Source organism: Zonotrichia leucophrys, chromosome Z, assembly GCF_028769735.1.
Source record: "Zonotrichia leucophrys gambelii isolate GWCS_2022_RI chromosome Z, RI_Zleu_2.0, whole genome shotgun sequence".
Lineage (NCBI taxonomy): Eukaryota > Metazoa > Chordata > Aves > Passeriformes > Passerellidae > Zonotrichia > Zonotrichia leucophrys.
Window position 1 is genome coordinate 45,362,212 of NC_088200.1, and position 13,397 is coordinate 45,375,608.

At 36.9% G+C, this 13,397-nt stretch overlaps 1 protein-coding gene across 5 annotated transcripts in view; it reads right to left on the bottom strand.

Moving 5' to 3' along the window:
• The window catches only part of TJP2 (tight junction protein 2), a 62,574-nt gene that overhangs the window by 18,049 nt on the left and 31,128 nt on the right, over positions 1–13,397 (bottom strand). For 2 of the 5 annotated variants that reach the window (XM_064736721.1, XM_064736720.1), the window contains 2 exons: positions 3,666–3,719; positions 1,596–1,720 (listed from right to left, as the gene is read on the bottom strand). In XM_064736721.1, the coding sequence (XP_064592791.1) occupies positions 1,596–1,720; positions 3,666–3,710 (170 nt within the window). In that variant the 5' untranslated portion in view covers positions 3,711–3,719. Of the gene's footprint in view, positions 1–1,595; positions 1,721–3,665; positions 3,720–5,980; positions 6,091–6,874; positions 6,899–7,526; positions 7,645–13,397 lie in introns of those variants that run through there. The other 3 variants (XM_064736717.1, XM_064736719.1, XM_064736716.1) reach the window with 3 other exon arrangements.

Sequence of the window (13,397 nt, forward strand, 5' to 3'; positions counted from 1 at the left end):
ACTAACACCTAACTCACCTAACCCCTGTGAAATAGCCCCATAACACTGATTAATTTAACCCCATAATTTTCATAAACACACTTCAATGCCGAAAGTGAAGAAGATTTAAAAAAAACCAAATTACCACTCCTCATACTCCTGATATTAGTTTCTTCTGGTGACTACCCAGTTACAATCAGAGTATTAGCTCAACAAATTACTTTGCCATTTTCTGCTAGATGAAAGAAATCTTTGGTACCAACTATTTTATCGTCATTATAATCAAATCACATCACAATCTTCTGTGCAAATAAGAAATTATATACTCTAAGCCTCCATTTGTAAGGCACTCTAACTCCTATATGATTTTTGTGCCTCTTTTCATACCCTTCCAATTCCTTTTAGTGAATGAGTATGCCAGAACAGCATGCTATATTTCAGTATCAGTTTCATCCAGGTTTATACACAGGAATTAAAATAGCTCTCTGGATAGTCCATACATCCAAAGCTAGTATTGAACTTAACGTTGCAATATTATGCCAAGAGGTCCATCTACATGTGCTCATTTTACCCTGCAGAAGATGACAGGATGGTTTTACCCATCCACTCTGAAGGTTAAACTTATATTCCTTGATTTGGAGGAAAAGCTTTACCTTCATTTTTCTTCAGAATGTGTTTTGCCTGAAAGTGCACAAATATCTTGGTATTCCCTTGCCATCACCAATTTACCTAAGATCTTTCATAATTTCTGGACATGATTTCATTCCCAAATCACAGGTGATTACGGAACAGGATGGATAACAGTGATGGCCTGCAGGGGCCACTGCTATAAAATGTAGAATTTGGGCACTTCTGTTAAAAATTATTTGTTACATGCTTTACAATTACCCTTTTATTTAGTTACTCAACAACAACTCCCATATCAGCCATTTCATTTTCTGACCAAAAATAAATGCATGGCAAAAGGGACAGAATCTAATCTCTTGATTTATTATTGCTGCACAATTATTTGGTATTCTTCCAAATCATCTAGTCATCATCAGGTATTTCAGATCAAAGGATCAAAAACTGATCTAGGACACAAACTCTCAGCCTACAGATTAATTGTTTGTACATGACAGATGCTGCCTCACCAAGGATGAAGTTATCAGAAAGACAACAGAGACTCTTTATTTCCATAATTTTTTATTTCAGATATAATGAACCATTTAGCAAACCTTATTTGGGCTGACTTAAAGTCATTCTTGGAAACTAATGATTGATCATGAAACATGTTTACTGAAGGAGCAACAAGGAGGATGTTTTAAGACACTAAGTTTTTCTACTGTTTCTTTAAATGAAATGCAATCTTAAAAGAAACATACTTAACTGTTGAAGACTTCTCAACACCACTACTGAAATGTAATGTCTTTACCAACAGCAATGAACACCTCTATGTAGGGTTTACTTGCTAAGTTGTTTTGAGTTTTTTTTTTTTTAGGGACACCTAGATATTCAAGAGGGCATCAATTCTTGAGGTGATAAAATCATCAGAATTTCAACCACATCTGTCTAAAGGTTTTATGTATTCTACAGCCATACCCCTCAAAATGCCAGACAAAGAAAAATGTGCTTACTGAAGTAATCCATCTGCTGGACCACCTGGGAGAACATCCGAAATTACTATCGATGTTTCACCATTTTCAAAATGAGGGTTATCTCTGCCGCCAGAAACTGCAATCCCAAATCCTCGTTTTGAATCCTTTACAAAAAAACCAAACACAACAAAACTTGAATACATTGACAGGAATTTTGTCAGGGAGAAATAAGAGGAACATGAGTGTTCTAGCGATGGTGCTCTTAAGTAGATATTAAAATATGATAGCTGCATGCACAGTGTTGCAAAACCACACAGTACTTCTAGATTTAAGAAAGATTAGATTTACACATCCATGTATCAAGATGACAAGTTCCTGTCTTCCAAAACCTTTACAGCCTTATGATTGCTAGTAATTAAGTAAAGAAAATAAAATTTGCCTGCATTTTGCTTCACCATTCCATGGGTTATTTATACCAAATTCATTGTTAGGTAGATCTATTTAGTTAGTGACGCCTGGAAAAGTAGAATAGCTTGCCCAGGATCTCATCTTCATTATGATTACTAAGTAGTTCCTCAATCAAAATAACAAGATCGTGGTTGATTACAAAGAGCAATTAGTGAACTTGTGCATTGTCTATATAATCATCCTCTGTCACAATCAACTATTTTAAATATGTTAATTATGTCAAACCTGTCATCATAAAAATAACAGATTCATAGCAGTCTTAAGATAACATTCATAACACCAAAGAAATGCTTCACAGAATGCCAAGGAAACACATCAATAGCACCAAACCTGAGAGCTGTTAGCATAAATGAACCGCTGACAGCAAGGGGAGCACAAAACCACACAAGCTTAATTTTATCTGCTATTTAATATACACATCATATCACTAAAAATTACAAATTATGCTACATTTGAACAAAACGTTTTAACATAGTGGCAAAGTAATACATCAAATTAAACTCACGCTTTCCCCCAACACCCAATCAGCATGTGTAGTTCATCATGTGTCACCTCATGTTCCACTAATGTTGATAGTAACTGATTATTTCTTTGAAGAGTAAAAAAGCAATGTGGTTTTCTTTTAAAAGAGCACTTTACTTGCTACAGCTTAGTTTTATAGGAAGCAGTTTGATGTTTTACACCAAAACAACAAATTCAAAGTAATGGTAAAATTAATGGTAGTGGCTGATACAGCAAGTTCAGTAGCCCTTCACCATCTAAGTAGCCTAAGACTGCCTCTGTGGCAAAGAAGTAATGGTAACTTACACAAAATCAGAGATCTGAAATGCTAGAAATTTTAGGAACTAGGATCTTCTTCTGCAATGTTTTTCCTGTCTACCTCTGTAACCTAAAAACCAACCTCTTTTGGGTCATCAGGGTCAGTTCATTGCAGAAGATGTGAAAAACTTGAGCAGCTCAGTGCAGGCTGCTCACTGAACACAGATCATCAGAACAGCTGGGAAAACTACCATTACTGTAGCCAAAGTGCATACCTGCTACTGTGGTGTAGCAGCCCAGCTACTAAAGGACACAGGCACAAGTGCTCTATTTTCTTTAATTCAAAAGGACTCCACTTTATGAGACACTTCCTCTTTTCTCAAAAAAGAAAACTTTTAAAGTGACACTTATAGTCCACCTTTTAATAAGTTTTAATGACAGTGCTTTTCTACTGGATTCTACACTAGTATATATTAAACTATCTTACAAAATTAAATCAGTGGAATCCTGTTCAGTGATTATTACAAAGCCTGAACATCAACCACAACCTGCTTGATAGAACCATCTGCTTCATTTTTAAGGCTCTCCAATAATGAATTTAGCTTTGTGGCTGACATGTGGTATATCACACTGACATTAGAAAGACCAAACAGCAGCAAATAAGGCATTTAAATTGTTAATTGAATTTACTCCTAACATTAAAGAGTTAAACTACTGTATGAGTAGCAACTAAGCTTTAAAATAAAAACTGTAACTGATCTGAACAATTAATTAATCCTACTCTAGACTCAGACATGATAATGACATCTATTGCAAAACATACTTGGAGTAAACCAGTACTTGAATATTTGAAAACTAAAAATATAACAGGCACTCACTCACCTTTTGTAAGGTCACTGTGTACTGTTCCCATATCAGCTCTTCCATGCCTGGGGCCTGGTGCACACAGAAACCAATTAGAAAAACACATAGCACATAAATATTTAAATTAAAATGTGAAATACCCAACTAAAACACAGGTTTAAAAATAATTTGCATAATGTAATATTTTGGGAGAATTAGTATGAAATTAACATATTTTAAATGATGACAATTTTTCTTTAAAAAGGAAAAAAATATTAATAGGTGCAGAGTGGTAGAATCCCTTCACGTTTCACTGATTTAACAGCTCATTCTGATTTTCTGGGAAAATCCTTATTCAGCAAAAGCATTTAATTCAGATCAACTAGCAGTCCATAGCCCTGATTCAAATAACACATAAAATACTTATGGAAGACCTTTCGGTTGCAGTATGCAGTAAGATTAGCAGTTGAAACTGAGGCTTTCAAAATGAACTAGACTCCAAATCTCTTGCATCTTGTTCATGTAGATTTAGCAAAATGTTTTGTCCACTATGAATTACATAGCTAAATATTTAGGTTCCCATCAAGAAATTAAATTTTACAGGAAAACACAATATATCACTATATAGTACAGGTATAGCCATTTCTGTGACACTGCTCAGAGACCTTTTTTTACCAAATTTCCAGTTAAAACTGATCACTTTTATCTTACATGATATAACCTGAAATCTTTCCAACACCACAGCTTAAAATATAATACAGAATAATCACCCAGCTGTGATGCATCATATATTACACAGCCAGCCCCTTCAGTGTCTGCCCTGTAAAACTAGGAGAGAAATGAGCCACTGCACTGCAGAAAAATGACACTGAAAACATTTCAAAATGGAAAGCGTCCATTGCAGAAGAAAAATCCAGGCCTTGAATAAGGATGTCCATGCACACAGGTTTTATTTGTTTTTACTGAAAGTGGTCTTCCTTTATCTCAGAAGACTGAATCTCAGACAAAAGCTCAGTTCAGACTTAATGGTCTTTTTAAAGGCATCACAGGAGTAATGACAGCTAAATTCCAAAACACTAGACAGACAAATTACACAAGATGGGTATGCCTGTACTTTAAGGCATCCCTTGCATTTTCAGAGTAAGACTTCTGGCAGTGCACAACTGTTCAGCAAGCTATGGATGTTATTTCTCATATGTAAAAAAACCCTGTTTGCATAGTTCCAGTTGATTCTGTGCACCACAAAGAGAAACTAGATTTACATTTGCCATTGCACATTCACTGTATTGAAAAACAAAAGTAAGTCCTGTTCAGAGATCCTGAAGGAGTATGCAAAACATTCAGCATTATCACCAGGAATTTTACAACACTGAACAGTGTTAAATTTCCACTGTTCTGCCAGAAAATGAACATTGCTTTCCAGTTTCCAGAATGTCTGGTGTCTAATTAAAAAGAAAATTAGAAATAGATGTAGATGATGGCTTATACTAAAAGTAATACCCAGAAGTAAATGTTTCTAAATTTTGACTTCTCTAGGTCAGACAAGAATGTGTTCATAACTATTAGTATTAAAACACATATGTCTTGGGGTCAGTGTTGAATGTGCTGAATCACATAGTAAAATTATTTTATCAGGTATTGCCATTTAACCAGCTAACATGTCAAAGCTTTCAGCTATCTGAAACTGAACCCACTTGATATATTCCCTTACACAGAGAATCTCTGCCACAAGTGAAAAATTCCTCCTTAACTAAGCTCTTCTTTCAAACTGCTGTGATGCTGCCGTAAATGGAAGTGACTAGGCTTGCTTATCTGGCATGTAGGGAAAAGTTTACCTACTACTGACCCTTCCTGCATTCCTGCTTTTCTATGTACTTTTAAGCTCTGCAAAAAATAAATCTGTGCTGAAGAGGGGTCTCAGAGTCATTTCAATTCCATCTGAGTTCACCAAATAAACTTTTAGAAATGAAAGTCAGTACCAAATGACAGGTAAAATCTGAAGGACAAGCAGATAGGTTCAAATCTTGTAGAAGCACAGAAGATGGAAACTCTTTTCCATCCTCCTCCTGGTAAAAAAGCCTCAACAACTTACACGTGTAACACAAACATCACTTAAATTCAGTTTGCACTGTATGCAGCTCCTACCAACACTACCTCCCCGCCAAGAGGCCAGCTCTGAGCAGGGGCAAGAGAAAGGCAGGCAGAATGCACTCACGGGGAGCTTACTACCCATGGGGACAGAGACAGGCCTGAGAAGTGACTGCGCATTCAGTACAACACTGCAGGAAATGGACTGAGGAAAGCACTGTAAAGGTATCAGGGACAGATGTAAGGATATGAAATAGGAAACTTACGGGAATTTCCTTCCAGAAAACTAGGCCTTCCATGAGGAGTGGCATAAGTATAACCTTGTGCACAAGTGGAGAGATGTACTGGATTGCAAACCAAAGCATCATAAGCCTACAGAGTTAAGTTTAGTTTACTCTGACAAATAAGTTTTATGGTATCTGGTCAGAAAAAAAAAAAAAAAAGTAGTAAGAATGAAAGAGAAACTACTGCCTACAGACACTAAAATTAAGGTCTTGCAAGATGCCAAGCCCATAGTATCTCATTTGTGCCTAGAAAAAGATCCTCATAGTATCAGTGACTGTTTCAGGTACATTCCATGCACATCTTTGGGGTTTATTTGTACCTTGAAACTGTTACTGAAAATGCAACAAGAGAATTAAGCAATTCACTTTTAAACTCGCAAGTATCTGAAAAGTAATCAATTTTTTGAAACTGCTCCTTGGGAAACTGTCTCCCATTTGCTGTACTCTGCATCAGAAAAGGAAAGCACACTATGTACTTGCAAAGCTGGTTTTGTACAATGTAATTACCAAGACAACACGACTAGCTCTGTCCTACTGATAAAGCAATGCAGGCTCTGCAACACAGTTCAAAGAACTGAATGGTCACCTTGGAAGCCCGTAAGGCAAAAACAATATCTAAACAATAATCTCTTTAACATTATAAAATGTACTGCTACTTGCCATTGTCACAATGCTAACCCATACCATCAGAGTAATGAAGAAGAGAAGACCGAGAGGGAGGGAGAGACTACAAATGTTACAAATCATCAGTTGGGGACTCGATCAAAACTAGTATCTAAGTCTGCACCCGAACTGCGAAATTCCTGTACTCCACATTTAGTGATGTGACTCTCCTCTGAATGCATCAAGTGATGAGTTATGAAAAGCCTTCATCACCTTGCCAATTTCTTCATACTTCATCTGTAAGGAAACACAAAGGGATCCTGAGCAGCTTGTGCATTCCTTACAGTATCGCAGTTTCACTGCAAGATTGCACACCAAAACACTGGAGAGAGAAAGGCAGGCAAATGGTTAAGAACCCCACCTCCAGTTACTAACAGTAACTGTTTTACCACCCAGGTTTCACACAGACAACAGGCTACCTGCAGTAAATGCAAATAATTGTAATTAGCTAGTCCAAATTCATTAGGGACTATAGTCAGTCCATTTCTAATTAGAACACTGTAGTCAGGATTTGCTTAAATCTGTCTAATGCTCATATACTAAAATGACAGGTGCTTTCTAAATACCCAAAATAGACTGTTCAGCAGAATCTTTGGCAGGAAACTAGTCAAAGTGCTAAAATCGCCAGTGTGCAAGAAACAGGCAGCTGCTGCAGCTCTAACTGACAGTCATCAAGAGATTTACACAATTACTTGCTACTGAGAGATCACCGAAGACAACTTCATTCATGCCGAAAGAAGAACAAAACCAGAAGACCTGCCACAACAATCATCTGGCTATAAAAGTGAGTTGGAGAGGGGAGGGATATATGAAGGGAGGAGGGGAAGAAAAGACGTGGAGCAAGATGTAACAAAAAGCAACTCACGTGCCCTTTTAAAATCCCCAACTTTTTGACTGCATGTGACCACATTCTCTGCAGAGCTTGAGCTGTCTTCATTGTTGCAGGATATAATCTGTGAGGGAGCGCCGTACATCCCGTCTTTTCATCTGTTTCCACCACTCAACACTGTTATGTAATTCTAATACAATAGTGGCCTACATACTCTAACAAATCCTGCCGTCAGTTTCACACAGAAACACACCAAAACCGCAGCAAGGAAATGTACCGAGAGTTTAACTAACTCCCAGAAAAATGCAGTGCTGTAATCTTATGTTTGTTTGTTTTTAAAAGAAGTGTTGAAAACAGATAATTATGCAGCACCTTACTCTTCTTCCAAGCACATAGGGGTTCACCCCACTAGGAACCTAATTTAAACTTACAAGGAAAGAGGCTTAAGAAGCACAGCACACACTATCTGGAAATTCATATACTGACTATAATATTTTACAGAACTGTGTGGGCTTGGCTCCAGCAAGAAAAAGGAGAAATAAATACAAAATTGTACACACTGCAAATAACAGTATTTGCCATCAAACACTTAGTAAAGTATCATTTGTAAGAACGATAAGCTAATTGTACAGCCAAACAGATAGGTTACTTTATTGGAAAATAGGTCAAGCTATCACTCCCATTTATGCTGCATGAATGCTGTGAAATTTAAGCCTCAAGTGAACTTTTCCCCTAGACTTTACATAAGTTTCACAGGCAGTGAAGAGACAGGAAGACATACCAATTTTGTACACAATGCTAACCAAAACCTCTATACATAGATTTCACTTTTCACTAGTAGAGAAATTTTAACTGTTAAAGAGTATTAATTTAGATGGTAGTGGAAAATGTGAAGGCTGTGTTGTTAATTTTTCAGTGGAGTTTTTTTGTTGAGTATTTTTGGATTTTTGGTTTTTTTTGAGGGGATGCAGTTAGGGAGAATAGTGGGTAGGAGGACCACAGCGGGACAAAGCATGCCTTCCAGTTTTTCCACTCAAAATGAAGACTGAATTCAGCATTCTGTATTTTAACTGTGAGGCCTCCTCTGCACTAGCCAGCAAAACTAGGATGAAAGAGGCTAGCACCTTCATGACTGAGCTGCCAAGAGTGAACACCAAGGGGATGCAGGAGAAGCACAATGACTCAGGCTACCCACTTGGATGTGAGTAAGACTTTTATTAGGGTTTGGTGAAAATAGTTTAGAATCTCCATCAACATTTCTAAAGAGCACATTCCTCTCAACAGACTCACATTCACAGTTTCCAAAACTGGTATTTATTTATTTATTTATTTATTTATTTATTTTTACAAAAAGGGCAGGAAAAAGAAACAAATATAAGTATGTCTTTGAGACTTCTTTAGCTGTGCTTTTTTAGCTTTTCTGTTTTCCTCCCCCTTGCCATGAAAAAAACTTCAGAAGCACTCCAAATAGAGAAGAAAAGACCGTGATGAATAAGAGAATAAAAATTGTGAAACATTATCCATGAGCTGAAGCAGTTATAATAGCAAGGACTCTTCTTTTTTTGGTTTTGGACTATCCTTTTTCTTTAAAGGAATATAACGAGAAAAATGAATGGATTGCCTCCACCAAAATTTAAAATGAATTTTTTCTGAAAAGAAATTTTAAAAAATAATCAAGAAATCTACAAACATTACTGCAAGTGAAGAGACCAGAGAGTTAACAGAAAAATGCACGTGTTTGCATTTGGATGTTTAATTTTGAAGGAAAACAGTACCTCCAGAGTAGGAATACCTCAACTCAATCCTTTTAAACAGAGATGAAAAAAATTCCAAACAAGCATTGTCCCAGACACTATCCTTTCACTGTAACTGCATGCCTCTTCACAAAAAATAACTATAAAGGGAAACTGTAATCTAACTTCACTCCTAGCACAAGATTATAAAGGCAATTGCAACCCTTGTACATATCACACCTATTATCCACAGACATTTAAAACTGAAACTCTTTTAAAGCAGGCTCAATTCCAATGACAGATACACCCTCTGGTTCTTGCTGGGAGTCTATCCTGATAATAAAATGTTTGTGAATCACGTGGAGAAAGAAAACTAAGCATGATGATCTGGTTTATAAAGTGGGGAAGGTGAGAAGAAAAAGAGAGCTCACAAAAAACTCAATCAAGCAACCTCAGAACATCACAACAAAATCTTACAGCAGCAGGCTGCACCTGTCCACTCACCCTGGGGTCAAAGTTTTAAACCTAGCACTATGTTTTGATCTCCTTCTCTAAAAGCAAGGAAGAAAAAGGGTGTTTCCTAACACATAATCTATACAAGCAAGAAACAATCTGTCCAAGCAAGCAGAAAGGACCCCTTCAGCAGTCTTATTGGCTCAATTATGGAAGTAACACCAAAAAAAGAGGTCCTAGCCCTCCAACTTTTCCTGTCCCCCTTTGTATGCTACTACGGATGTAAGCTGAGTCTAGGTTTTCCCTAAAGACAGACTTATACAACAAAGATAAACAAGAACTTCAAGTGAAAGCTATCCACTTGTAAGAGACAGAGGGGCAGAGATTCTTCTAGCTAATGATAGGAACAACCAGGTGGAGGGAGCCCAAAGCAGCATGAAGATGTAAGTATTCCAAGTTACACTATGAGAGAAACTGCCTTTACATCTCACCTGCCCTCATAAAGGCAATTATGATGGACAAAAAAGGATGGCCTTAGATTTACATTTACAGGCTTTCAAAGATCCTGATCCACTTCAGTTTCTGGGTAACACTAAAGAAATGCCCTCTGTACAGAGTGGAGGCTCAGTGAAATAAGAAGCAATCTGTACATCGGTGTGCAGTGTGAAGCACCACATCTCTTTTTCAGCTGAATGCCATAGCCCAGGTTATTAAAGATGTCTACAAAATGATGATGATGATGCAACACAAGCTGCATAGCCAGAGCTTGCCAAGTATTCCTGACATAATGAAATGTAGCTGAAGAGGAACAGGACCTTTATTGGGCCTTTCTGGTGCAGTGAGGAAGCCACTTGTAAGAAGGCTCCATTTGGTGTGTTCCCATGAATTATCTGTGTATGATACAGCAGACCTTTGATTAGGATCCAGGAAAATGAGAAAAAACTACTTTTGCCCATGGATCATTCACAATACAGCCAGCATCTTGCACAAAAGGAGCTACCTTATTTTCTACCAATAAATACTCTGATTCAGAGAAGCTTATCCTATTTTTCATATAGGTTCCTGCAACAATACAGCAACTCCCAGAACAGCAACAGATCCTCCTCAAGAAACAGGTTCCTAGAATGATGAATGGCTCAAATTAAATAAAGACAAATGATAAAAAAATGGTTTGCAAAAGATATCCACTTGAAGTAAAAGATTACTGCTCTTCAATAATGGCAGAAATGCCTTCTCTTTCCTTCTAGGAGAACAAAGAAGAAATTAAGGGTGCAGTTCCATGGTAAAAGATCATATTCTACTTTCACATCCCAGTAAAATCAAAAATAGTTGCTAGCATCACAATGGGTTATATTATCAGAATGCAGGAAGCTGGGGAAAAAAATCACAAACTGTACACATAAGTATACTTCTGACATGGAATAGAAATTTTTGAAGGAGAAGAAAAAATTCACATAGAAATGAGACAGACAATCTTTCTTCCTCTTCCCGCTAATGGAAAATTATCAGTTACATTATTTAAGGTTTGCTTTCATCCAAATTACTCAACAAGAACAAATATTAGCAAAATATGTTTGCTCTATTGGCAAGGTAACAAACACATTCATCAGCAAGCTGGTCAAGTGGAAGTTGTCCCTGCTCATGGCAAGGAGGTTGGAATTACATTATTTTTTAAGTTCCTTCCAACCCAAATCACTCTGTGATTTTGTGTATTATCAGACCTTGTGTCAGAAACGGCTTTATTTACACAATGTGTGTAGAAACAGCAATCTGAAGGGCCGCCTAAAAAGACCTAAAAAAGCCATAAATTGAGCATAACGTTTCTAAGAATTTGTTTTTCATAAGTAAATAAGAAAAAATCATGGTGACTTGAATGTCACTATAAAGAAACACAAACCATTCTCCATGTAAAAGCCAAGATGTTGTTTAAAGCTTTTCTAAATCATATTTCACCCAGAAGTTATACCATTCGGTTGCTATAAATTGTAAATTCTATCTAAAACAGTACCAGCAAACACTGCATAAAGTACAACAACCTATTCCAGGCATTCACAAACCAATCCTTACTTCTTAAGTTTCATTAAAGCTTCTAAAATGACCAAATGAGAATGGTTAACTACAGTTAACTAAACAATAATGAAAGGGTCTTTTGTTTCACTTCTTTCAGGAATAGTATGAATCCATCATGACAACAATGCCCACAGTCATTGCTTGACACTGTGCTGAGGACTATTTCACTAGGATTTTTGCTTCCAGTTAGCAAAGCTACTATTTCTTACAAATCAACCAGTACCAAAGCTCTTAACTGCAGAGCCAAGAGCATAATTTAGGTTTCTTGACTTCAAGTTAAGTAGCCTAAGTGTTATGCAAGGTAGCCAACACATAGATTTCCTCCGTTTGTGTCAAATACAAGTCTTGCAGGAAAATAGCCCCTGTAATTGGGAAACAGGGATCAACCATCTCCTATTGTGGGAGTTTGAGCCAGCTAACATGTGAGGAAGAATTCCAGGGTGGCAGAACCTGCATTCATTTCTACCTCTTCTTGCACTATGACACAATAAATGCCTTCCAGACTGCAAACTAAACCAGAATCCACTTCTACCCAGAACTGGGGAGATGAAGGGCAACAGCACTGTTCATCAAACTATTGAGAATATTAATTGACAAATGCATCTAGGTCTCATTTGCATTGTAGCCCTGATATTAACATTCACAGCATAATGTCCCCGATCTCCCAGTGCACAAAAAATTGTTTAACAAATTAGCCCAAGGGGATGGAAAAAGGTTTCACACACAGAGAATATCTATGCTGATCTGGATCTTTGACAAGTTGTGTGCTTTTTAATGCAAGATGTATCACTTCATCCAGCTCACAGCATTTAAATGACAAACAAAGCTTAAGTGAAATGAAGGATATCGCACCCAGTGCAGCAGCCTCTGCAGCAGCATTCTTCAAACGGCTCACAGTGATGAAACAATATCCCTCAGTTGAGAGATTTTTTTCAGGAACTTGCCCAGGCAGGAAAAAAAAAAAAAAACAACAAAATAAACCAAACCTACATCAAAAAAGAGGCCTGGGATTTGAGTTTTGTAAAGATTTAATTTTTCTGCAATTCCAAAACAGAAAGGGACTACTAACCTTGACACTGAAAAGAAGACAGTAAAGGATGTGGCATAAGGCATCCCTTTGGTGGATTATAGCATAGGGCACATAATCACTGTAAACTTCTGTTTTGTTTCAACTCTGTATTAAGGAAGCACCTAAATAAAAATGGGGAGACAATATCTGCACATATAAATATTTGAGTAATGCATACAGTAGACTCTTTGGGGAAGGAAAAAAATAAGCATATTGTTTTTGAGGAAACTTTTTTCAGTTCAAGACAGTAAGATACTCTCTAGGAAAACTGTATTTCCTGCATATTTTTACCAAACATTTACCAATTATACTGAAAATTTTCAGAAAGTGGGACAAGCATTTTTGAAGGAAGAAAGGGAGAATCAGGATTTTATTAAAATATTTTGGTGTCAAGTCAAAATTCACCTTAGAAATTGGTTATGAAAATCAATGGTGCATTGTATTTTTAATTTGTTTGTTCTCTTGCTTTCTAGGTGGTTTCTTCTTCTCAGACTTGTTAAAGTTTCCTTGTCTCTAAAAATGAGCACTTTTGGAAGGTTCTCACAAGACCAACGCCCCTTTTCATCTTTGGCTATGCAGTTT